Here is a 25,594-nt window from a genome sequence, read left to right as displayed (position 1 = left end):
AAAATTCATTCTATTCATATGGCTCAATACATATACACCAATAAAATATGATGGCATATTCATTTCGTTCAATATATATTTTTGGCAAAAAACACCACTTTAAACGTCATATCTCTTGATTCAACTATTATTTTGTAATGTGATTGAATATTATTTTGTAAGGTGTTCCCGTGGTCCCAGCGAATTGCCATATAGATTCCTCCGTGTACAAACCGCATGCTGACGTCACGTCTATCCTGAATCGTGTGTGGGTGCCACAGAAGTCAATTGCACCGTAGCGGGGTAGATTTTGAACAGCCAAGGTAGATACATAAATATTAATACTAACGTTCGCCAATGCATGGAATATTGCTTGAATCATTTCTGACGGATGAACTAGAAATGTAGTCGTAGCGAGACTGTTTGCAAAATGAAGCTGTCGCGGGTCCTATGGAAAATGGATTCCTAACGGACGTATACCCTGAGCAGTACATCAGCAACATCTGGCGGCTAAGGAATCGCACGAGCTCGTGCCTCGTAAGTAAGCAGCTGTTGCAGAATTGCAAATGCAGGATTCCTATCATTTCAACCTAGGTAGTGTCAGATGATTCACCTTCTCAATATCCACATGCGCCGTGTACATTTTCACTTGCGTGTTCACACTTAAAACGCGGTGACTTTGTTTGTTACAGAGTATCTATCATGGGTTTATAGCTCCAGTGTATCATCATACTATCATGCATTGACCTCACAGTCCATTTACATTGAACTGGCTGCAACAATGCCCTGATGTAATGCAGCAGCATCTTGCGTTGGGAGAGCTGACATACCATTGACAGTGGCTGTAGTAATTGTATTGCTGTTGTTATCAGGCTTCTAGTTGAAGTGCTGTGCAGTGCTTCTAAGCTTGTCACATTGGTGGAAGTGCATTGCCAGTAGGAAGCAAAATGACATAGCAAGCATTTGAGCCTTCCATGCACTGCAGTCCTTGTTTGGTTTTAGTGCTGGACAGTAACATATTGTCTGTGTAATGTGTACTGGGCATGTCTCCACAGGGCAGAGAGGGTGGAGGATGCCATCCCCGGAGATGGGAGAGGAGGGGGAAGGGTCTCTGCCGGCCAGAGAGGGACCGAGTGGGCACAGCCAAGCAGACACCACCACCCTCAACCTACTGGCCTCGGTCAAAGAACAGGTATAGCTCCCTCCTTTGCTCCTCTCGTGCTCTCTCAGTAGGTATGAGTCGCATGCCCTCCCGATCTCTCTGTCTCTCCCCATATCGTTCTAGTTCTATGAGTCTTTGTCCCTCCCCTTTTCCCTTCTGCTGTTATGTTATGCATTTAGAGTAGAGATCGACCGACTATGATTTTTCAACGCCGATACCGATTATTGGAGGACCAAAAAAAGCCGATGCTGATTAATCGGACGATTTTTATTTATTTGTAATAATGACAATTACAACAATACTGAATGAACACTTATTTTAACTTAATATAATACATCAATAAATCAATTTAGCCTCAAATAAATAATGAAACATGTTCAATTTGGTTTAAATAATGCAAAAACAAAGTGTTGGAGAAGAAAGTAAAAGTGCAATATGTGCCATGTAAGAAAGCTAACGTTTAAGTTCCTTGCTCAGCACATGAGAACATATGAAAGCTGGTGGTTCCTTTTAACATGAGTCTTCAATATTCCCAGGTAAGAAGTTTTAGGTTGTAGTTATTATAGGAATTATAGGACTATTTCTCTCTATACCATTTGTATTTCATTAACCTTTGACTATTGGATGTTCTTATAGGCACTTTAGTATTGCCAGTGTAACAGTATAGCTTCCATCCCTCTCCTCGCTCCTCCCTGGGCTCGAACCAGGAACAACGTTACCCTTGCAGATCAAGGGGAACAACCACTCCAAGTCTCAGAGCGAGTGACGTTTGAAACGCTATTAGTGCGCTCCCCGCTAACTAGCTAGCCATTTCTCATCGGCTACACCAGCCTAATCTTGGGAGTTGATAGGCTTGAACTCATAAACAGCGCAATGCTTGACGCACAACAAAGAGCTGCTGGCAAAACGCACGAAATTGCTGTTTGAATGAATGCTTACGAGCCTGCTGGTGCCTACCACCGCTCAGTCAGACTGCTCTATCAAATCATAGACTTAGTTATAACATAATAACACACAGAAATAGGAGCCTTAGGTCATTAATATGGCCGAATCCGGAAACTATCATCTCGAAAACAAGACATTTATTCTTTCAGCGAAATACGGAACTGTTCCGTATTTTATCTAACGGGTGGCATCCATTAGTCTAAATATTCCTGTTACATTGCACAACCTTCAATGTTATGTCATAATTACGTAAAATTCTGGCAAATTAGGCGGCCCAAACTGTTGCATATACACTGACTCTGCGTGCAATGAACGCAAGAGAAGTGACACAATTTCACCTGGTTAATATTGCCTGCTGACCTGGATTTCTTTTAGCTAAATATGCAGGTTTAAAAATATGTACTTCTGTGTATTGATTTTTAGAAAGGCATTGATGTTCATGGTTAGGTACACATTGGAGCAACGACAGCACCGCATCGATTATATGCAATGCAGGACACGCTAGATAAACTAGCAATATCATCAACCATGTGTAGTTAACTAGTTATTATGATTGATTGGTTGTTTTTTATAAGATAAGTTTAATGCTAGTTAGCAACTTACCTTGGCTTACTGCATTCGCGTAACAGGCAGCCTCCTCGTGGAGTGCAATGAGAGGCAGGTGGTTAGAGCGTTGGACTAGTTAACTGTAAGGTTGCAAGACTGAATCCCCCGAGCTGACAAGGTAAAAATCTGTCGTTCTGCCCCTGAACAAGGCAGTTAACCCACTGTACCTAGTCCGTCATTGAAAATAAGAACGTGTTCTTAACTGACTTGTCTAGTTAAATAAAGATTCAATAAAGGTGTAAAAAAAAGGCCAAATCGGCGTCCAAAAATACCGATCTCTGATTGTTATGAAAACTTGAAATCGGCCCTAATTAATCGGCCATTCCGATTAATCGGTCGGCCTCTAATTTAGAGATGGTAGAATTGATCAAGCAGTGTTTTCTGAGACTGTCGCTCAATCAGAATTGTGGGGAAGTGTTTACAGATCCAGGATTTACAGATGTACAGTGTAGGCTACTTCACTGTTCTGTCGTCCTGAGTGCTAGTACAGAAATGAGTGACGACTAATGTGAATGTCACAATATTAATGCAGTATCTTTTTTCATTTCCGTCATATTCTGTAAACTGGAAGTGTCTTCCTGATGATATTTTTATAGATTATCTTGTAGTTTTTAGTTAAAAAAACAACAGTTTTCCTTTTTCGTTGTTGTTGCATAAACTGTATTGCTGCATGAATATGGCAATGCTGTTTTGATATATGTTGACCCCTAAGGCTTTAGGCTAAGTGTTTTCTAATGGGTTTCTCTCTTGAATTCTAGCAGATTTTGTAAAGAGTCAGCAGAAGTATGGGGGGGTCAGATAACGGTAGTAGTATGATGAGCCGCAGTAATCTGTGCAAAATCAGCATTTTCATAGTGAATAGTGATTGTCCATTAGATGCTGAATCAAATAGTATGCCGAATGAGCAATTAGCCATTCAGAAATGTGCCAATCCCAGTTAGAGATTTGAAAAGTCAGTGGATTCCATGTTAGTGCCAAAAGTCCCGAAAGAATAAGACGTTCTATCAAGAGTCTTCTCCGTAGAATTAGAATGATGGTGTTCTGGTTGTTGTCATGGAATGTTTGGTACCAGTCCATCTCTCATCTCTATCCTTATGTAGATCTGGGGGTTAAAGCACCAGACCAGCCAGGCTGGTTCAATTCAGTAACGTCACATCGCCCTGCTTCCCGCCCTGCTTCCCGCGCTGCAAACTGTTGAAGTTAGACAGCTGCCAGGGAGTGTGTGTGTGTGTGTGTGTGTTTATGGGCTTTTCCCCCTTGTATTTATCGTGTGTGTGTTTACGCCATGTCTGTGTTTGCTTGTGTGATTTGCTTGGTTGAGCCCAGTAATTCCCTGGTGTGAGTGTGTGAGTGCGTGTGTGTGTGTGTGTGTGTGTGTGTGTGTGTGTGTGTGTGTGTGTGTGTGTGTGTGTGTGTGTGTTGCACTCACTCACTCTGTCTTTGGCTGACATTCCTGTGTGATTGCAGGATTCCAGTGTGTTGCAGATGTCATCTGGTTCTCGTGTGTGTACATTTGGTTCTAGTGTGGCACATCTGGTTCTAGTGTGTGTACATCTGGTTCTTGTGTGGCACATCTGGTTCTAGTGTGTGTACATCTGGTTCTAGTGTGGCGCATCTGGTTCTAGTGTGTGTACATCTGGTTCTAGTGTGGCACATCTTGTTCTAGTGTGTGTACATCTGGTTCTAGTGTGGCACATCTGGTTCTAGTGTGTGTACATCTGGTTCTAGTGTGGCACATCTGGTTCTAGTGTGTGTACATCTGGTTCTAGTGTGTGTACATCTGGTTCTAGTGTGTGTACATCTGGTTCTAGTGTGGCACATCTGGTTCTAGTGTGTGTACATCTGGTTCTAGTGTGTGTACATCTGGTTTTAGTGTGGCACATCTGGTTCTAGTGTGTGTACATCTGGTTCTAGTGTGGCACATCTGGTTCTAGTGTGTGTACATCTGGTTCTAGTGTGGCACATCTGGTTCTAGTGTGTGTACATCTGGTTCTAGTGTGGCACATCTGGTTCTAGTGTGTGTACATCTGGTTCTAGTGTGTGTACATCTGGTTCTAGTGTGTGTACATCTGGTTCTAGTGTGTGTACATCTGGTTCTAGTGTGTGTACAGTAGACAGGATCTGAGCTTCTGGGGTCGACGCCTCTCACGAGACAGAGACACTTTGTGTTTATGACCCTGTGACAACAGTTCACCACTCAGCCTGTACAGTACTAGACACAGCCTGGCACTGCTTGGCATGAGAGGAGGGATTATTGGCAGGACCCCATCCTGATAAGAACCCATCGTGTTCGAGCTGGTGGCTGGCTGCCACTGTGCCACTGACTGCTTCCGAAAGATGACGCTTCATCATTTAGCAGTTAGTCTCACCTCGAATCTGTCTAGTCTATATACACACGTTAGACATTTTAGGCATGTGTAGCCTTGAAGGGTTTTTAATTTACTTCTTATAATAATGTTGACTTGTGACATACACGTTAAGAAACACCCGTCCCTGTTCAGCATGAAATCTGCCTGATGAATCTGGGTAGCTCTGACCTTAATGCCACAGCCTCTTTTGTTGACTTATTCATTTAGGACCATAAATATTTTACAGGTCAAACGTCAAACTGCTCTCAAGGCGATGCAGAGTGAACATGCCAAAGGCTGTGTACCTTGGTTATTGTTAACACAATGGAAGCTGTTGTCAGTGAAAGAAAGTGTCATTCGGCGAGTATGATTCTACCGTTTGTCCCTTCCGTGTTGCCGTAGGAGCTCCAGTTTGAGCGTCTGACCCGGGAGCTGGAGGAGGAGCGTCAGATCGTCGCCAGTCAACTGGAGAGGTGCATGCTGGGAGCTGATTCGCCTGGCGATGATGATGATGCCAGTAGCAGGTACACAAACGCACACACACACACACACACACACACACACACACACACACACACACACACACACACACACACACACACACACACACACACACACACACACACACACACACACACACACACACACACAGAGCACTGAGCACTGACCCTGTTTCTCTATCAGCATGTCACCTACAATGGAGCTACTGATGATGCCTTCATCCAGGCTCACCGAACGCACAACATGCAGCACACACACACGCACGCACACACATCCAAACACACACATGCACACACAGAGCACTGACCCTGTTTCTCTATCAGCATGTCACCTACAATGGAGCTACTGATGATGCCTTCATCCAGGCTCACCGAACGCACAACATGCAGCACACACGCACTCACACACACACAAACACACACACACACGCACACACAGAGCACTGACCCTGTTTCTCTATCAGCATGTCACCTACAATGGAGCTACTGATGATGCCTTCATCCAGGCTCACCGAACGCACAACATGCAGCACGCACACACACACAAACACACACACGTACACACAGAGCACTGACCCTGTTTCTCTATCAGCATGTCACCTACAATGGAGCTACTGATGATGCCTTCATCCAGGCTCACCGAACGCACAACATGCAGCACACACGCACGCACACACATCCAAACACACACACGCACACACAGAGCACTGACCCTGTTTCTCTATCAGCATGTCACCTACAATGGAGCTACTGATGATGCCTTCATCCAGGCTCACCGAATGCACAACATGCAGCACACACACACGCACACACATCCAAACACACACACGCACACACAGAGCACTGACCCTGTTTCTCTATCAGCATGTCACCTACAATGGAGCTACCTACAATGGAGCTACTGATGATGCCTTCATCCAGGCTCACTGAACGCACAACATGCAGCACGCACGCACACACACACACACAAACACACACACGCACACACAGAGCACTGACCCTGTTTCTCTATCAGCATGTCACCTACAATGGAGCTACTGATGATGCCTTCATCCAGGCTCACCGAACGCACAACATGCAGCACACACGCACGCACACACACACAAACACACACACGCACACACAGAGCACTGACCCTGTTTCTCTATCAGCATGTCACCTACAATGGAGCTACTGATGATGCCTTCATCCAGGCTCACCGAACGCACAACATGCAGCACACACACATGCACACACACACAAACACACACACACACGCACGGGACTAAAGTGTAAACTGTCATGTTGATCTAGCTCTCATCTCCTCTCCATGCCTGTTCTGCCCCACCCCCCTTCCCTCCATTATTTCACCACCTTCTCTTCTTTACAGTGACTCATCAGAGAAGTCCTTTGCTTGGAGATCATCAGGTACATCTTCTCCCATATTAAAATCACATTGACCTCTATTGAAATCCAATTGTCTCGACACCCATAGGGTTGTCCAATGGAAGCACACGTTTGTACCACAGGTGGCTGCTGAGGGGAGAACGGGATATAATAATGTCCGGAACGGAGCAAATGGAATGGCATCAAACACCTGGAAACCATGGAAACCACGTGCTTGATGTCTTTGATACCATTCCACCTACTCTGCTCCAGTCATTACCACGAGTCCGTTCACCCCGGTTAAGGTGCCACCAACCGCCTGTGATTTTTAAACCGTCTCGATAGCGATCACAGGATACAGGTTGACATGACGCCATCTTGTTTTCCTCAGTAGATGTGTCTGGTACAGGAGAGCACCGGGCTGCTGTAATGGAGAGCTCTCACCAGTCACCCTCCCGTCTCCTCCGAGCTGATCAGGGTCAGGGGTCACTCTACCTCCCTGAAGCGGACAGGGCATCCCCGCATGATAGTGAGGGTCTGTTACTTCCTGCGTCATTACTTTCATCCGCCTTCGTCATTTCTTGCAGTTCAGATTTAGCATGGAGAATGCAGAGTGTTTTGGGCTAGATGGACTCTGCTGTGCAGAATCTTTTTTAACTTGCACGAATGATGACATCAAAAAGGAGAAAAGGGGTTTGAAAGTCAAAAGGCAGAAATGCTTTGAAATCAAAAAACTGAAAATGCTTTGAAATCAAAAAACTGAAAATGCTTTGAAATCGAAAAACTGAAACTTCTTTGAAGTAAAAGAAGCTGTAAGCTAGTAGCTGTGGAATAACATCAAAGTATACCAGGTACTGCGACACAACGTACAGTATATAACGCAGCTATGGTTTACTAATGCAATATTAAGACATCTACAACTAATGTAACAGATTTCATTTGGCCATAAAATGAACAATACACAGTATATCATCCTAAGCGGGCACGTTCCATAACTTAGTGACAATATTTATTTAAATGGGCACTTACCTTTTACATACCGGGGCATGCTGTGTTGATTATGAATGTGTCGATTGCATAAATGCTCATTCACTGTGTAGCCTAGCTCTGAAATAGACCTGAAGACCAACAAGGCAAACCATCATTCAAACATCATTCTGTCCTATGCTTCCTCTCCCCCCTCCCTCACCTCTTTCTCCTCTCTCCTACATCCTCCTCTCCTCCCTCCCTCACCCATTTCTCCTCTCCTCTCTCATACATCCCCTCTCCTCCCTCCCTCCCCTCTTTCTCCTCTCCTCTCTCCTACATCCCCCCTCTCCCCCCTCCCTCACCTCTTTCTCCTCTCTCCTACATCCCCCTCTCCTCCCTCCCTCCCATCTTTCTCCTCTCCTCTCTCCTACATCCCCCTCTCCTCCCTCCCTCACCTCTTTCTCCTCTCCTCTCTCCTACATCCCCCTCTCCTCCCTCCCTCCCCTCTTTCTCCTCTCCTCTCTCCTACATCCCCTTCTCCTCCCTCCCTCCCCTCTTTCTCTTCTCCTCTCTCCTACATCCCCCTCTCCTCCCTCCCTCACCTCTTTCTCCTCCTACATCCCCTTCTCCTCTCCCCCTCCCTCACCTCTTTCTCCTCTCCTCTCTCCTACATCCCCCTCTCCTCCCTTCCTCCCCTCTTTCTCCTCTCCTCTCTCCTACATCCCCCTCTCCTCCCTCCCTCCCCTCTTTCTCCTCTCCTCTCTCCTACATCCCCCTCTCCTCCTTCCCTCCCCTCTTTCTCCTCCTCTCTCCTACATCCCCCTCTCCTCCCTCCCTCCCCTCTTTCTCCTCTCCTCTCTCCTACATCCCCCTCTCCTCCCTCCCCTCTTTCTCCTCTCCTCTCTCCTACACCCCTCTCTCCTCCCTCCCTCCCCTCTTTCTCCTCTCCTCTCTCCTACATCCCCTCTCCTCCCTCCCTCACCTCTTTCTCCTCCTATCTCCTACATCCCCCTCCTCCTCCCTCCCTCCCCCTCTTTCTCTCCTCCTCCTCTCTCCTACATCCCCCTCTCATCCCTCCCCTCTTTCTCCTCTCCTCTCTCCTACACCCCCCTCTCCCTCCCTCCCTCCCCTCTTTCTCCTCTCCTATCTCCTACACCCCCCTCTCCTCCCTCCCTCCCCTCTTTCTCCTCTCCTCTCTCCTACACCCCCTCTCCTCCCTCCCTCACCTCTTTCTCCTCTCCTCTCTCCTTCATCCCCTTCTCCTCCTTTCCCCCACTCCCCTCTTTCTCCTCTCCTCTCTCCTACATCCCCCTCTCCTCCCTCCCTCCCCTCTTTCTCCTCTCCTCTCTCCTACACCCCCCTCTCCTCCCTCCCTCCCCTCTTTCTCCTCTATCCCGCCCGCCTCCCTCCTACAGGATCTGTGGCCCATATGACATCGTATGCAGACAGTGGCTACCAGGACAGCAGTACGAGTTACTACAGTGTGAGCAGAGAGAACGTGGTTCTGTCAGAGCCCAGACATATGCTGTCAGACAGTGGCCCCAGGGGAAGCCCCAGTCATGGCAGGAGCTCCCAGGCAGAGGGGCAGGCCTCCGTACAGGTAACCCACCTCTACTGTGAAGAGAGACAACCTATATATATATGCATGTTTATTTGATATAACCTTTTAAATACTTGCCTATTTATATAATATCATAGTTAACCTACAGTATACAATTCAAAGTTAAAGACTATATGTATCAAGGACTGAATTGGCTTTCCTGTGTGTCGCGCCCTGTCCATATCTCTCCCCCAGTCGCTGACACCCGGTATCTCTCCCCCACTCACCCTGCTTCCTGCATCCCTCCTATCCCAGGCCTCCGCGTCAGGGTGTGTGATGAGGAGGATGGGCTCCCTCCCCCTCCCGGGGCCAGTCTCCTGTGTGTGGTGTGGGGGGCACCGTGTCCCCGTCCCAGGTCTCTCTCCGCACCTCCCAGGGTGGCAGCGCCTACGGCTCACCCATCCTCACCGAGCCCAAACCCCTCACCAGCATCTTCCCCGGGACCTCCATGCCCCCCTCCTCCCCGCCCGGTCCAGGCACCACCCCCTCCTTCCAGCGCGCCACCTCTCCTTACTCCCCCACCCACCAGAGGAACGGGAACGGCGACTTTCCTCTCCGGACCAGCCCCCATCCAGGCAGCGCCAATCATACCACCTCACCTCACCAGGCGATGGGTAATGTGTCCGGGCACCTGGGGTCTACACTGTCTCTGGTGGAGGGGAGGGGGCTGTCTGGCTCTCCTCTGAGGTCCTGCATGATGGCTGTGCCCCAGCACTACGGCTCCACACTGCCCCGCCAGGGGGCTCTCCCCTACGGACATGACGCCTACGGGCTCTACGAGTGGACCGCCCTGTCTCTGTCACGGCCTGACAGCCTCACTGGTTAGTCATACAGCAGGACTCTGCCATGAAACACACACATGCAGACATGTTCATGCATACACACACACACACACACACTTTAATTAAAACAATAACAAAGCGGTCACCCCACCTGTGTTTTGGTAAAAAGCTGAGGGATGGGCCTGGATAAATTTAACCACTCTCAAAGGACTGACCATCCATCAAAATAATAGTTTTAGCCATGTTTTAAGGCTGTACAGCAGGGATCATCAACTAGATTCAGCCACGTATATTCTGGGTTCTGATTGGGTAGGCCTAAAACAATCGAACCAAGTTCATGAGGCATTTGTATCCGTTATATTCTTCAAGAATCAATGGGTATATACAGTATCATTCGTTTATAAGTCCAAAAATTGATGTAGCAAGTAAGGATTCTAGCTTTGAAGGGTCATTTTATGCTGGTAGGAAAAATATACTTGAAAAAGGGCAAATGTTACCAGTCGCTCTTCTTAGTTACGTGCAGAGAACTTGTCTTTCTGAATCGATTTAGCTTTTGTTTAGATCCAATGGTTTCCGTGTGAAAGGGATTATTTGAACTAAATACTAGATCTGTTGTGTTGCTGACAGAGGTATGTTTGTCCTTTATCCTGAGCCATCCTGCAGCGCATCATATCACTGAGCTTACCCTACTGACCCACAATGCCCTGTTTTATAAATCTCTGGTTCAGAAGTTAACCATAAGGCTCTGGGCAAAAGTAGTGCACTATATAGGGAATAGGGTGCCATTTGAGGCGTAACCAGAGTCATTCGGAGCACTGCTCTGCTGTGGGGGGTGTTGTTTGGTAAATGACAAAGCACCATGGATCGGTTTCCATCTATTTTACTGGGCCAAATGAATGGAGCCTATTGGCAAAGTGAATCAAGTGCGCCCTGGAGAACCATAAAGCATAGCCTTTTACCGCTCGTTACGCTGAAGCAGAGTGATGCAGGGCATTCTTGTTGGCCGTAGGCCTATACTGCACAGTACATCTCAATAGGTTGAGCTTTCAAAAGAGGTTCTACAATAGACTGCCACCATTAAGGTTGATTCCGGGTTGATGAAGAAATTCACCACCTTCCATCACCAACAACATTGTCCTCAAAGCCCATGTTGACAGCTGACACAGTGTAAATAATGCCGTGACTATTAATGTTCCACTGTTGTGTGTGTGTGTGTGTTCAGGCCTGCACAGCTCCTACGCCACTCGCCACAGCCCACTGGACCAGGATATGAGGATGGCCATGTCTCCTGACTGCCACGTCACGCCTGTCTACGATGACAGAGCCTTCCAAAGCCCCCTGTATCACAGCCCCACCCACGCCCACCACGGATCACACGGTGCTATCTACAGCACACTCACGGGTACTGCAACACACTTCCAGCAGACGCAACTACACATGGCTAGGACTGTTGGGACCAGAGACTTGCACCGTGTGTTATGACTAGTTTGAAAATCTACAGTTAACACGATATTCATATGTGGGCTTTCTTTTCTAAGACACATGCTGATGCAGTTATACAGACTCGAGGTGGAGAAGTGTGTGTGTGTGTGTGTGTGTGTGTGTGTGTGTGTGTGTGTGTGTGTGTGTGTGTGGGCGGGCTACGCCCCACCCTGAATAGATCTGTGTCTTTGTATTCCCAGGTGCGGAGAACCTTCAGCGGACCCTCCAGAGGACCACAAGCCATTGCAGCACCCTGGCGTACCAAAGAAGCAGCTATGGGCTGAACACCGCAGGGTCATACGTAGACCCCTACAGGGTCTCCCAGCAGGGACAGGGGCCCAATGAGACCTCTTTCTCCAGGCACTCTGGTCTCGTCGACAGGGCTGCCACAAGGTCCCCCTCCATAGACAGTATACAAAAGGATCCTAGGTACAAATACACAACGCACCATCACACACACACACGCACACACATGCCCACACACGTCGAGCCACGTGATGATTACATCCAAACATGTTATTGATGAATTCAAATCAAATGATGTGTCGTTGATGTTGGAAGAGACAGATTGAGAAGTGCTTTTCGACTCACTTTCTTTCCCTCTCACCTTCTCTCCCTCTATCTATCTCTCTCCCTCCCCCTGTCTCTATCTCCCTCTATCTCTCTCTCTCTCCCTCCCCCTGTCTCTCTCTCCCTCTATCTCTCTCTCGCTCTCCCTCCCCCTGTCTCTCTCTCCCTCTATCTATCTCTCTCCCTCCCCCTGTCTCTCTCTCCCTCTATCTTTCTCTCTCCCTCCCCCTGTCTCTCTCTTCCTCTATCTCTCTCCCTCCCCCTATCTCTCTCCCTCTCTCACTCTCTCTCCCGCCCCCTGTCTCTCTATCTATCTCTCTCTCTCCTCTCTCTCTCCCTCTATCTATCTCTCCCTCCCCTGTCTCTCTCTCCCTCTATCTCTCTCTCTCTCTCCCTGCCCTGTCTCTCTCTCCCTCTATCTCTCTATCTCTCTCTCCCTCCCCTTGTCTCTCTCTCTCCCTCTATCTCTCTCTCTCCCTCCCCTGTCTCTCTCTCCCTCTATCTCTCTCTCTCTCCCTCCCCATGTCTCTCCCTCCCCTGTCTCTCTCGCTCCCTCCCCCTGTCTCTCTCTCCCTCTCTCTCTCCCTCCCCCCTGTCTCTCTCTCCCTCCCCTGTCTCTCTTTCCCTCTCTCTCTCCATCCCCCCTGTCTCTCCCTCTATCTCTCTCTCTCTCTCTCCCTCCCCCTATCTCTCTCTCTCTCCCTCCCCCTATCTCTCTCTCCCTCTCTCTCTCCCTTCCCCTGTCTCTCTCTCGCTATCTCTCTCTCTCCCTCCCCCTGTCTCTCTCTCGCTCTCTCTCTCTATCTATCTATCTATCTATCTATCTATCTATCTATCTCTCTCTCTCTATTGATCTCTCTCTATCTATCTCTCTCTCTCTATCAATTCAATTCAATTAAAGGGCTTTATTGGCATGGGAAACATGTGTTTACATTACCAAAGCAAGTGAGGTAGATAATATATAAAGTGAATATATAAAGTGAAATAAACAATACAAATTAACATTAAACATTACACATACAGAAGTTTCAAAACAATAAAGACATTACAAATGTCATATTATATATACAGTGTTTTAACAATGTACAAATGGTTAAAGGACACAAGATAAAATAAATAAGCATAAATATGGGTTGTATTTACAATGGTGTTTGTTCTTCGCTGGTTGCCCTATTCTCGTGGCAACAGGTCACAAATCTTGCTGCTGTGATGGCACACTGTGGAATTTCACCCAGTAGATATGGGAGTTTATCAAAATTGGATTTGTTTTCGAATTCTTTGTGGATCTGTGTAATCTGAGGGAAATATGTCTCTCGAATATGGTCATACATTGGGCAGGAGGTTAGGAAGTGCAGCTCAGTTTCCACCTCATTTTGTGGGCAGTGAGCACATAGCCTGTCTTCTCTTGAGAGTCATGTCTGCCTACGGCGGCCTTTCTCAATAGCAAGGCTATGCTCACTGAGTCTGTACATAGTCAAAGCTTTCCTTAATTTTGGGTCAGTCACAGTGGTCAGGTATTCTGCCGCTGTGTACTCTCTGTGTAGGGCCAAATAGCATTCTAGTTTGCTCTGTTTTTTGTTAATTCTTTCCAATGTGTCAAGTAATTATTTTTTTGTTTTCTCATGATTTGGTTGGGTCTAATTGTGCTGCTGTCCTGGGGCTCTGTAGGGTGTGTTTGTGTTTGTCAACAGAGCCCCAGGACTAGCTTGCTTAGGGGACTCTTCTCCAGGTTCATCTCTCTGTAGGTGATGGCTTTGTTATGGAAGGTTTGGGAATCGCTTCCTTTTAGGTGGTTATAGAATTTAACGGCTCTTTTCTGGATATTGATAATTAGTGGGTATTGGCCTAATTCTGCTCTGCATGCATTATTTGGTGTTCTACGTTGTACACTGAGGATATTTTTGCAGAATTCTGCGTGCAGAGTCTCAATTTGGTGTTTGTCCCATTTTGTGAAGTCTTGGTTGGTGAGCGGACCCCAGACCTCACAACCATAAAGGGCAATGGGCTCTATGACTGATTCAAGTATTTTTAGCCAAATCCTAATTGGTATGTTGAAATTTATGTTCCTTTTGATGGCATAGAATGCCCTTCTTGCCTTGTCTCTCAGATCGTTCACAGCTTTGTGGAAGTTACCTGTGGCGCTGATGTTTAGGCCAAGGTATGTATAGTTTTTTGTGTGCTCTAGGGCAACAGTGTCTAGATGGAATTTGTATTTGTGGTCCTGGTGACTGGACCTTTTTTGGAACACCATTATTTTGGTCTTACTGAGATTTACTGTCAGGGCCCAGGTCTGACAGAATCTGTGCATAAGATCTAGGTGCTGCTGTAGGCCCTCCTTGGTTGGTGACAGAAGCACCAGATCATCAGCAAACAGCAGACATTTGACTTCGGATTCTAGTAGGGTGAGGCCGGGTGCTGCAGACTTTTCTAGTGCCCGCGCCAATTCGTTAATATATATGTTGAAGAGGGTGGGGCTTAAGCTGCATTCCTGTCTCACCCCACGACTCTGTGTGAAGAAATTTGTGTGTTTTTGCCAATTTTAACTGCACACTTGTTGTTTGTGTACATGGATTTTATAATGTCATATGTTTTACCCCCAACACCACTTTCCATCAGTTTGTATAGCAGACCCTCATGCCAAATTGAGTCGAAGGCTTTTTTGAAATCAACAAAGCATGAGAAGACTTTGCCTTTGTTTTGGTTTGTTTGGTTGTCAATTAGGGTGTGCAGGGTGAATACATGGTCTGTTGTACGGTAATTTGGTAAAAAGCCAATTTGACATTTGCTCAGTACATTGTTTTCATTGAGGAAATGTACGAGTCTGCTGTTAATGATAATGCAGAGGATTTTCCCAAGGTTAATGTTGACGCATATTCCACGGTAGTTATTGGGGTCAAATTTGTCTCCACTTTTGTGGATTGGGGTGATCAGTCCTTGGTTCCAAATATTGGGGAAGATGCCAGAGCTGAGGATGATGTTAAAGAGTTAAGTATAGCCAATTGGAATGTGTTGTCTGTATATTTGATCATTTCATTGAGGATATCATCAACACCACAGGACTTTTTGGGTTGGAGGGTTCTTATTTTGTCCTGTAACTCATTCAATGTAATTGGAGAATCCAGTGGGTTCTGGTAGTCTTTAATAGTTGATTCTAAGATCTGTATTTGATCATGTATATGTTTTTGCTCTTTATTCTTTGTTATAGAGCCAAAAAGATTGGAGAAGTGGTTTACCCATACATCTCCATTTTGGATAGATAATTCTTCGTATTGTTGTTTGTTTAGTGTTTTCCAATTTTCCCAGAAGTGGTTAGAGTCTATGGATTCTTCAATTACATTGAGCTGATTTCTGACATGCTGTTCCTTCTTTTTCCGTAGTGTATTTCTGTATTGTTTTAGTGATTCACCATAGTGAAGGCATAGACTCAGGTTTCTCGATTTCTTTCTTAGATTTTTGCATTCTTCATCAAACCATTTGTCATTGTTGTTAATTTTCTTCGGTTTTCTATTTGAGATTTTTAGATTTGATAGGGAAGCTGAGAGGTCAAATATACTGTTAAGATTTTCTACTGCCAAGTTTACACCTTCACTATTACAGTGGAACATTTTACCCAGGAAATTGTCTAAAAGGGATTGAATTTGTTGTTGCCTAATTGTTTTTTGGTAGGTTTCCAAACTGCATTCCTACCATCTATAGCATTTCTTAATGTTACTCAGTTCCTTTGGCTTTGATGCCTCATGATTGAGTATTGCTCTGTTTAAGTAGACTGTGATTTTGCTGTGGTCTGATAGGGGTGTCAGTGGGCTGACTGTGAACGCTCTGAGACTCTGGGTTGAGGTCAGTGATAAAGTAGTCTACAGTACTACTGCCAAGAGATGAGCTATATGTGTATCTACCATAGGAGTCCCCTCAAAGCCTACCATTGACTATGTACATACCCAGCGTGCGACAGAGCTGCAGGAGTTGTGACCCGTTTTTGTTGGTTATGTTGTCATAGTTGTGCCTAGCGGGGCATATGTGGGAAGGAATGCTGTCACCTCCAGGCAGGTGTTTGTCCCCCTGTGTGCTGAGGGTGTCAGGTTCTTGTCCGGTTCTGGCATTTAGGTCGCCACAGACGAGTACATGTCTCTGGGCCTGGAAATGATTGATTTCCCCCTCCAGGATGGAGAAGCTGTCTTCATTAAAATATGGGTATTCTAGTGGGGGGATATAGGTAGCACACAGGAGGACAATTTTCTCTGTTAGGATAATTTCCTTTTGAATTTCTAGCCAAATGTAGAATGTTCCTGTTTTGATTAATTTAATGGAGTGAGTTAGGTCTGCTCTATACCAAATTAGCATACTCCCTGAGTCCCTTCCCTGTTTCACACCTGGTAGTTTGGTGGATGGGACTACCAGCTCTCTGTAACCTATCTCTATCTATCTCTCTCCCTCTATCTCTCTCTATCTATCTATCTCTCTCTCTCTCTCCCTCTATCTATATCTCTCTTTCTCTCTCTCTCTCTCTGTCTCTCTCTATCTCTCTCCCTCCCCCTGTCTCTCTCCCTCTATCTATCTCTCTCCCTCTCCCTGTCTCTCTCCCCCTGTCTCTCTCCCTCTATCTCTCTCCCTCTCCCTGTCTCTCTCTCTCCCTCTATCTATCTCTCTCTCCCTGTCTCTCTCCCTCTCCCTGTCTCTCCCTCTATCTCTTTCCCTCCCCCTGTCTCTCTCACTCTATCTCTCTCCCTGTCTCTCTCCCTCCCCCTGTCTCTCTCCCTCTATCTCTCTCCCTCTCCCTGTCTCTCTCCCTCTATCTATCTCTCTCTCACTCCCCCTGTCTCTCTCCCTCTATCTATCTCTCTCTCACTCCCCCTGTCTCTCTCCCTCTCCCTGTATCTCTCTCTCCCTCCCCCTGTCTCTCTCCCTCTTATCTATCTTTCTCTCCCTCCCCCTGTCTCTCTCCCTCTATCTCTCTCCCTCCCCCTGTCTCTCTCCCTCCCCCTGTCTCTCTCCCTCCCCACCCTCTGTAGGGAGTTTGCGTGGCGTGACCCTGATCTCCCTGAGGTGATCCACATGCTGCAGCATCACTTCCCCTCGGTCCAGGCCAACGCAGCAGCCTACCTCCAGCACCTGTGTTACAGAGACAACCACATCAAAGTGGAGGTAGCAGGATGCCCGTCTATCCCTGTCTGTTCCTAACCTCTCAGCTGACGTGTGTGATCAAACAGACTATATGGGGATGAAAAGTCCTTCCCTAGAGAGGATTTGAAAGCACAAACACATAACCCTTTTCTGAAGTCAAATGACCAAATCGCCCTCAGTGTTTCCCGGGTGGAATGTTATTAACATTTTGCACCATTTCCATAAAAATAAAAATACACTTTTTTCTTTTCAGAAAATGTCAAACGGTTTTGTTATATTTCAGTCTTCTGTGATGTATATAAAGTGTAATATTGGGATGCAAACTCAGAATGTATTCAACTCTATACCTGACTCTATATACTGTTGTCTTGTTTACTTTAAGCCTATAACCACGTGTGTGAGGTGTAAACTTTTGTTTCAAAGTAGATTGGTTAGACTACCAAGAATCACTCTGTGTGACCCTGATTTAGCCCACTGCAGTAAAATGGTTTGCTGTTCTAATTACGTTGGTAACCAGTTTATAATAGCATTAAGGCACCTCGGTTGTTTGTGGTATATTGCCAAAATACCACGGCTAAGGGCTGTATCCAGGCACTCTGCGTTGTGTCGTGTTCGGGAACAGCCCTTTGGCGTGGTAAATCGTCCATATACCACACCCCCTTGGGCCTTATTAAATAACTGTTATTGATTATACCTTTTATGTCAGCTCCAGGTGTGTGTGACCTTGACCCTCTTCTAACAGGTGTGTCACCTGGGAGGTGTTCAGCACCTGGTGGACCTGCTGGACCACAAGGCTGTGGAGGTGCAGAGGAGTTCTTGCGGAGCCCTGAGGAACCTGGTTTATGGCAAGGCTACCGACGACAACAAGGTGGCCCTGAGGAACTCTGGTGGCGTCCCCGCTCTGCTCAGACTGCTGAGGAGGACCACTGACAACGAAGTCAGGGAGCTGGTCACTGGTACGTCTCTCTGTCTCACTGTCTGTCTGTCTCTGTCTGTCTGACACAGTCTGCCTGTTTTTATGACTATCTAGTCCAGGGGTATTCAACTCTTACCCTACTAGGTCCGGAGCCTGCTGGTTTTCTGTTCTGCCTGATAATTAATTACACCCACCTGATGTCCCAGGTCTAAATCAGGCCCTGATTAGAGGGGAACATTGAAAAAACGTAGTGGAACTGGCTTTGAGGTCCAGAGTTGTGCTTGAGAGGTCTAGATCGATCTATATGCCTGCTTGCTGATACAGTATTTCTTGCCAGTATCTCTGCATTATCAAGTATCTCTGCATTATCAAGTATCTCTGCATTATCAAGTGAGGGATGACTGTATCCAGCCTCGTGGCCCCACCTCAGCACGTGTCCTCTGCTCACTACCTCCGTTACCCCTTTACCACTAGGGGTGCTGTGGAACCTGTCGTCGTGCGACGCGGTCAAGATGACCATCATCAGGGACGCTCTGAGCACCCTGACCAACACTGTGGTCATCCCCCACTCCGGCTGGAGCAGCAGCAACTACCGAGAGGAGACCAAGCTCAAGTTCCACTCCTCTCTCCTGCTGCGCAACACCACCGGCTGCCTCAGGTGAGGAGTGAGGAGGTCATCCCTGTAAGAACAGATGACTGTACACCGCTTTGGATTAAAGCTTCTGCTAAATGGCATTCTTCCTCTGTGTGTGTGTGTTCATGTGGCTGTAAACCTGTACGTGTTGTATATGCGGTTGCATTGTTGACCTTTCTACTGTGTCTTGCTACAGGAACCTGAGTTCAGCAGCAGAGGAGGCCAGGGGTCAGCTGAGGTGTTGTGAGGGGCTGGTGGATTCACTCCTCTATGTCCTCAAGGGCTGCGTTAGCACCTCTGACTTCGACAGCAAGGTGGGCTCACTATAAGAGTAGTAAATTTAGGCTAGTCCAGAAACAATGACATTCACCTCACCTGCCTGAACCCCCTCTACTTTACCCAGAATGAGACCCGTCCTCTTCACTCAGTTTCTGCCCATCCATCTCTATCCCAGCTTGAAGTTCCTGATCGTACCCCCTTTGTGTTTGTGTGTGTGTGTGTGTGTGTGTGTGTGTCACTGAATTGCTTCCCCCTCCTCTCCCAGATTGTGGAGAACTGTGTGTGTACTCTGAGGAACCTGTCCTACCGTCTGGAGATAGAGATGCCCTCGTCTCGCCTGCTGGGGACTCAGGAACTGGATGCCCTGCTGGGCTACGGGTCCCCCAGTAAGGACCTAGACTACCTCTGCTGGGGCAAGAAGAGGAAGAAGAAGAAGAGGGGCTGGCTGGATGATAAGGTGTGCATAGTAGGGGGTTATCCGCTTTCCTTGGCTAAGTCACACTCCGACACCTTATGATAAAGGCGCCTGGAAATGTGTTAGAATTAACACAGAACATTAGCTAAGATACACTACGTACACTAAGTATGTGGACACCTGCTCGTCGACCATCTCATTCCAAAATCATGGGCATTAATATGGAGCTGGTCCCCCCCATTGCTGCTATAACAGCCTCCACTCTTCTGGGAAGGCTTTCCATTAGATGTTGGAATATTGCTGTGGGGACCTGCTTCCATTCATCCACAAGAGCATTAGTGAGGTAGGGCACTGATGTTGGGGCCATTAGGACCAGCTCGCAGTAGGCGTTCCAATTCATCCCAAAGGTGTTTGTTGGGGTTGAGGTCAGGGCTCTGTGCAGGCCAGTCAAGTTCTTCCACACTGATCTCGACAAACCATTTCTGTATTGACCTCGCTTTGTGCACCGGGGCATTTTCATGCTGACACAGGAAAGGGCCTTCCCCAAACTGTTTCCACATGCTGTAGCGTTGAGATTTCCCTTCACTGGAACTCAGGGGCCTAGCCCGAACCATGAAAACAGCCCCAGACCATTATTTCTCCTCCACCAAACAGAGACCAAAGGCGGCGAGCTTTACACCACTTCAGCCGACTCTTGGCATTGCGCATGGTGATCTTAGGCTTGTGTGCGGCTGCTCGACCACGGAAACCCATTTCATGAAGCTCCAGAGGCAGTTTGGAACTCGATAGTTCATGTTGCAACAGAGGACAACATGTCTTCCATTCTGTGGTGTTTCTCCTCCAGGATTTGATTAGAACTGACTGCCTATATCCCACTCATGCTCTTCATTATGCTTTCAGTGGGACGGCGTGGGACCCATCCCAGGGTTTGGTAAGCCTCCCCTGGGGGCCGAGATGCTGTGGCACCCGGCCGTGGTGAAGCCCTACCTCAGCCTGCTGGCAGAGAGCTCCAACCCTGCCACCCTGGAGGGCTCCGCCGGATCCCTTCAGAACCTCTCCGCTGGAAACTGGAAGGTCTCCCGCTTTTTGTTTCATTTGAACCTTTGTTTATACAGGTTAGTGTCATTAAGATGTCTCATTGAGATCAAATCTATTTCGCAAGAGACCAACAACCCACACCTGACACTCGTGTCTGTCATGCGTTGCTGTTTATCCGGTATTATTGTAATGTTACATCAGTATAATGGTACTGCAATAACAGAACTGGACTTCCTGGGTAAATAAAGGTGAAAATAAAAAGCCAATAGGCGTCATAATCCCTGTGTGCAGTTTGCGGCCTACATCCGCGCGGCGGTGCGCCAGGAGAAGGGGCTTCCTATCCTGGTGGAGCTGCTGAGGATGGACAACGACAGGGTGGTCTGCTCTGTGGCCACCGCTCTGAGGAACATGGCCCTGGACAGCAGGAACAAGGAGCTTATAGGTCGGACACACACACACACACACAGAAACTCGCTCTCTTTCTCACACACACACACACTTAAGTCCTTCATGCCCCCTGTCTCCCCTCTCAGGAAAGTATGCAATGCGGGACCTGGTGAACCGTCTCCCCGGGGTAAGCCCCTCCCTGCTGTCTGACGAGACGGTGGCGTCTGTCTGCTGCACGCTCCACGAAGTCACCAGCAGGAACATGGAGAACGCCAAGGCCCTGGCAGACACGGGGGGCATCGAGAAGCTGCTGAACATCAGTAAGGGCAGGGGGAAGGGGTATTCTATGAAGGTGGTGAAGGCTGCTGCTCAGGTCCTCAACACACTGTGGCAGTACAGAGACCTGCGGACCCTCTACAAACAGGTCAGATCGCTGTGTCTTCGCAAGTCAATGGTTTTGGTGTAATCGCTTAACTCATGTCAAAATTTGCAGACTTGGCTCCATTTTAACCTTGGAGAAACTGAACTGATCTCTGATAAAATACCTTGATATCCAGTTTTTGCAGAGGTAACATATCACTGTCCTGAGAGTAGCAATTATCTCTGTTTTAGGACGGATGGCACCACGGTCATTTCATCACTCCTGTGTCCACTCTGGAGAGAGACAGGTACAGGTCTCAACCAACCCTGCCTACTAGCACCTTACAGATGTCCCCCGTGCCCCGCCAATCAGGTGAGAGCGCTCAACTATCATGTTCAAACTACTCATCAACACACACCACAATGGACCTTCCCTCCGGGTCTGGTCCCTCTCAAAGTTCGTTCCCTGCGACTATGCTTCCGTTTGCTCTTTGACGTCTAGGCCCGGGTTACTGTCAAGCACTTTCTGACAAGTGGTTTCTAAATATAATGTTGATTTTGAGTGATTGACTGAATGGGATGTCTTCTCAGGTGGTAGTGCATCCTCCTCTCCTGCCATGTTAGGAATCAGAAGACACAGCTCGAACTACCAGAGGGCTCAGTCATCTATGCAACTCGATACATATTATGGAGACAACAGTTTACATAGAAACCAGTACACAGGTAAGCCACGATGAAGGTCTTTTTATTTCGCTAGTACGTTTTCCGTTGTGCATTTGGTATATATTTGGAACGTTTCATACACACAGCGGAGTTAGCAAAGCCTCACGCTTGAAAGTTGTATCTTTGTTTTTCACTTTCAGGGTCAGAAAAGCAAACACCATATTTTATCGGGTCCTATTCCTCACCATCGAGAGAGGACTGTCCTAGGTCCCAGGTGAGGCACAAATGTGTTGCGGTTCTGGTGTCTTAAAGGGCCAATTATCTCAAACATTGTTTCTGCGTAACAATGAAGTTACTTACTGTGATTGTTTTCAGTTAACTGTGTCAAAAAGGAAACAACAGTGGCTTCTTAGCAAGAATTTAGCTAGGACTGTCTGAGAGTGGGCCGAGTGGGGGAAACAAGCTATTAATGGCAGAGAGGTTTGGAACCCTCTTTCTTATTGGTCTATTAACTAATTTACCACCTGGTGACATACCGGGCAATCAAACTCCATCCCACCCAAACGGGCTGAAATTTCAGGCGTTAATTTCAAACAGCTCTTACTCTAAAAGGGCATTATCATAATTGTTTTCAATTTCACATTATTATTCCAAACTCATAGTGTGGAAATATAGATAAAGCGCAGGAAAATCTTAATTCTGACTGCACTGGGCTTTTAAATTCTCTTTCAGTTACCTGAAATAAGATTACACAACCCTATTGTCCTTTATTGGGTGAAGTGGTGGCCAGTGAGTCCCCATAGAGCCTTTCTTGTGTTCAAGGGATCAAATGCATCTTAAAATGTGGTCTTTCATTGTGTTCAGTGGTGTAGTGGATAGTACATGTTTTATTGTGGAAGAGGGTTTACCCACCTTTTACTGGAAAAATGCATTGAAAGTATTGGACAACGGACTGCGATCAGAGATTAACCATCTATTTTTTTTTTTTTTTCCTCTACTTCACTGGTTGTGTGTAATAGTCCCTCCGCCCTCATGTAGGACCCATGTTTGTTGTGTTGAAGTTAATGAGTTCCTCTTTTGTTTTACCAGCAGGAAGATGTGTTCTACTCCGATGAGCTGGATAGGAACACTTACAACAACTACAGAATGTATCTGTCATCGCCGCACGGCTACGAGGAGGAGGAGCCTGGGTCTTACCGGGACGAGCCAGAGAACCTGACCTCCACAGAGCGATACAACACCTCCCAACCTAACAGACTTAAAGCCAATACCAACACCGCTAACTATGTGGACTTCTACTCCACCACGAGGAGGCCTTCTCAGAAAACTAACCAGTACTCTGGATCTCCTGACTCCTGGGTGTAAGGGTGGAGAAACCATGTAAAAGCCATGGACCGCAACATCTGTGTGTGTGTGTGTGAGATAGAAAGAGAAATGTGAGAGACAAAAAGAACATGAGTGTGTCAGTATGTGTGTGTTCTTGTGTGTGTCTCTGTATGTGTGTGTGTGTGTGTGTGTGTGTGTGTGTGTGTGTGTGTGTGTGTGTGTGTGTGTGTGTGTGTGTGTGTGTGTGTGTGTGTGTGTGTGTGTGTGTGTGTGTGTGTGTGTGTGTGTGTGTGTGTGTGTGTGTGTCTGTATGTGTGTGTGTTCTTGTGTGTGTGGCTCCATCTGTATGTGTGTTCTTGTGTGTGTGGCTCCAGTGGGAAAGAGCCTGTTGTTTTCTGGAGTGGTGTAATGTCAGCCAAAGAAGTAAGAAAGGTTTGTTGGATACGAGCCAGGCATCCGCTTGGTTGGAAATGTGGAGAATGGAGAGAGTGCTGAAGAAGTGTTGCGTAAAAATAAACATTAAAGGGATAGTTTACTCAAAATATAAATTAACATGATGTTCAATATATGTTAGCTGTAATTGATAAACTAAGACAGTTATGGATATAATAAAGGCAGCAAAGATCTCAAAACTAGCTTGGTGAATCGACTACAGCCAAATGGAAAATAATGTGAATTTCGATTTTGAGTCAAATAAATAATTTGTATGTTGGCCAAATATATATCATGAAGTCATATCTGTGAAATGTCAAATAGTATTTGTACAGAGAAATAAAAAATGTTACAGTGTGTTGTTACAGAACGTTACTGTATTCAATGTGTAGACTGTGTATGTATGATATGGTGTCCAGTGAATTTTTTATGATTTATTTATTTAAGTGTGTGAATTTCCCCAAAACGCTCTGATTTATGTTGTCCAACATTGGCGATGATGTGCCATATGGAAGTGTCTGAAGATTTTTTTTTAAAGAGCGCATCATAACACTAAAAAAAGATTCAGAAGTTGTGAAAATGAGGCTTGGTGAAATAAATCAGCTGTGGAATGGAATTGCAGGTGTTGGTGACTTTTAATTTATTTTCATTTTGTCATCCAAACGTTCTTCACTCGGAGGGGGCGCGCACCCAGCTCCCAGAAAGCGCACGATAGAGCGTCTTTCATCCATCAGCTCCGCCAACTTCCAGGATGGATCACACAGCTCCGCTCATGCAATCAACATTCCTATAGCTATGGAAGGAAATGCGTTGTTTTGAAGAAACGTCGACGAACTAAACTTGACTCTTCTTTTTTTAACAGGTATATTTTGCTTGTACTGTTACGTGTGAGGTTGTCGGCTGTTTAGTGAGCCAACTTCTAGATGCGTGAAGTGTCAGGGCATGACAAGCCGTTTACATTGTTTAACGTTACAGTTTACGTAATCGTTCATGTTTCGCGTCAAAGTTATTGCAAGAAAAACATGTTTTTTGCTGTATCGTGTATGAATTCATTCGCAAGTAATAGATTAAATAACGGATTTCAGCATGTGCCTCGCATTTGTTTTCAAGTCTAATTTTCTGCTATTCACCTTTGCTAATCTGGAATCCATTTCACATTGAGCTGCATCCATTCATTTGTACCATTCTCCACATGTCCTTTTTTGTCAGGTTTCATTCCAGACCACCGTGCCTGATGATGGTATGTTCGGGCTCATTGTAATCCATATCTCCCCATGACTAGTGTTGCCTCATTTAGGAGTATATGGCCATGTTACTGCAATAGCACTTTTTTTTGCAGAGGGAATAATATATTTGTATTGACTATTTTTCACAGAACTCCCTGTAATCAGTTTAACATGTTCAAAGCAGTGTTTGGAAGGAATAGGAAAGAAGAGAAGAGGAGCAGGAGGGATCCAGGTAGGAAAGAGAACAAACAACACCATCTACAACACTGCACCCATTACAGTTTGTGCCGGGTAACTAGACACCTTTTGACTGTCTATAATAGTGTCATATGAATTTGTTGATAAAAGGCTGGGTTGAAATTTTTACCAATAGGTAACTGATGGATTTCTGGTTTTTCTGGGAGCCGTGGGGATGTTTCTGAAATCTGGGTACTATCTCTGTTGTATCAGTCTCAGAGTAGAAATTGTTTCTAGCGAAGTGAAACCAAT

The 25,594-nt window shown here is 46.4% G+C and overlaps 1 protein-coding gene across 1 annotated transcript; it reads left to right on the top strand.

Annotated features, from left to right (window-relative positions):
• Positions 1 to 224: 224 nt before the first annotated feature.
• LOC135542571 (plakophilin-4-like) lies at positions 225 to 24,495 on the top strand. The gene is given in 22 exon segments (XM_064969654.1): positions 225 to 516; positions 1,035 to 1,171; positions 5,443 to 5,564; positions 6,910 to 6,947; positions 7,297 to 7,440; positions 9,290 to 9,474; positions 9,730 to 9,771; positions 9,773 to 10,295; positions 11,479 to 11,658; positions 11,939 to 12,167; positions 17,318 to 17,450; positions 18,172 to 18,385; positions 18,820 to 19,003; positions 19,176 to 19,293; positions 19,524 to 19,715; positions 20,574 to 20,747; positions 21,003 to 21,153; positions 21,245 to 21,522; positions 21,711 to 21,831; positions 22,050 to 22,181; positions 22,322 to 22,395; positions 23,211 to 24,495. Coding segments are annotated over 21 exon segments (3,630 nt in total). The 5' UTR covers positions 225 to 516; positions 1,035 to 1,051; the 3' UTR covers positions 23,487 to 24,495.
• Positions 24,496 to 25,594: the final 1,099 nt, after the last annotated feature.

This window comes from Oncorhynchus masou, chromosome 6 (assembly GCF_036934945.1).
Source record: "Oncorhynchus masou masou isolate Uvic2021 chromosome 6, UVic_Omas_1.1, whole genome shotgun sequence".
In the NCBI taxonomy this organism is placed as follows: Eukaryota; Metazoa; Chordata; class Actinopteri; order Salmoniformes; family Salmonidae; genus Oncorhynchus; species Oncorhynchus masou.
This window is presented reverse-complemented; position numbering and strand designations above follow the sequence as displayed.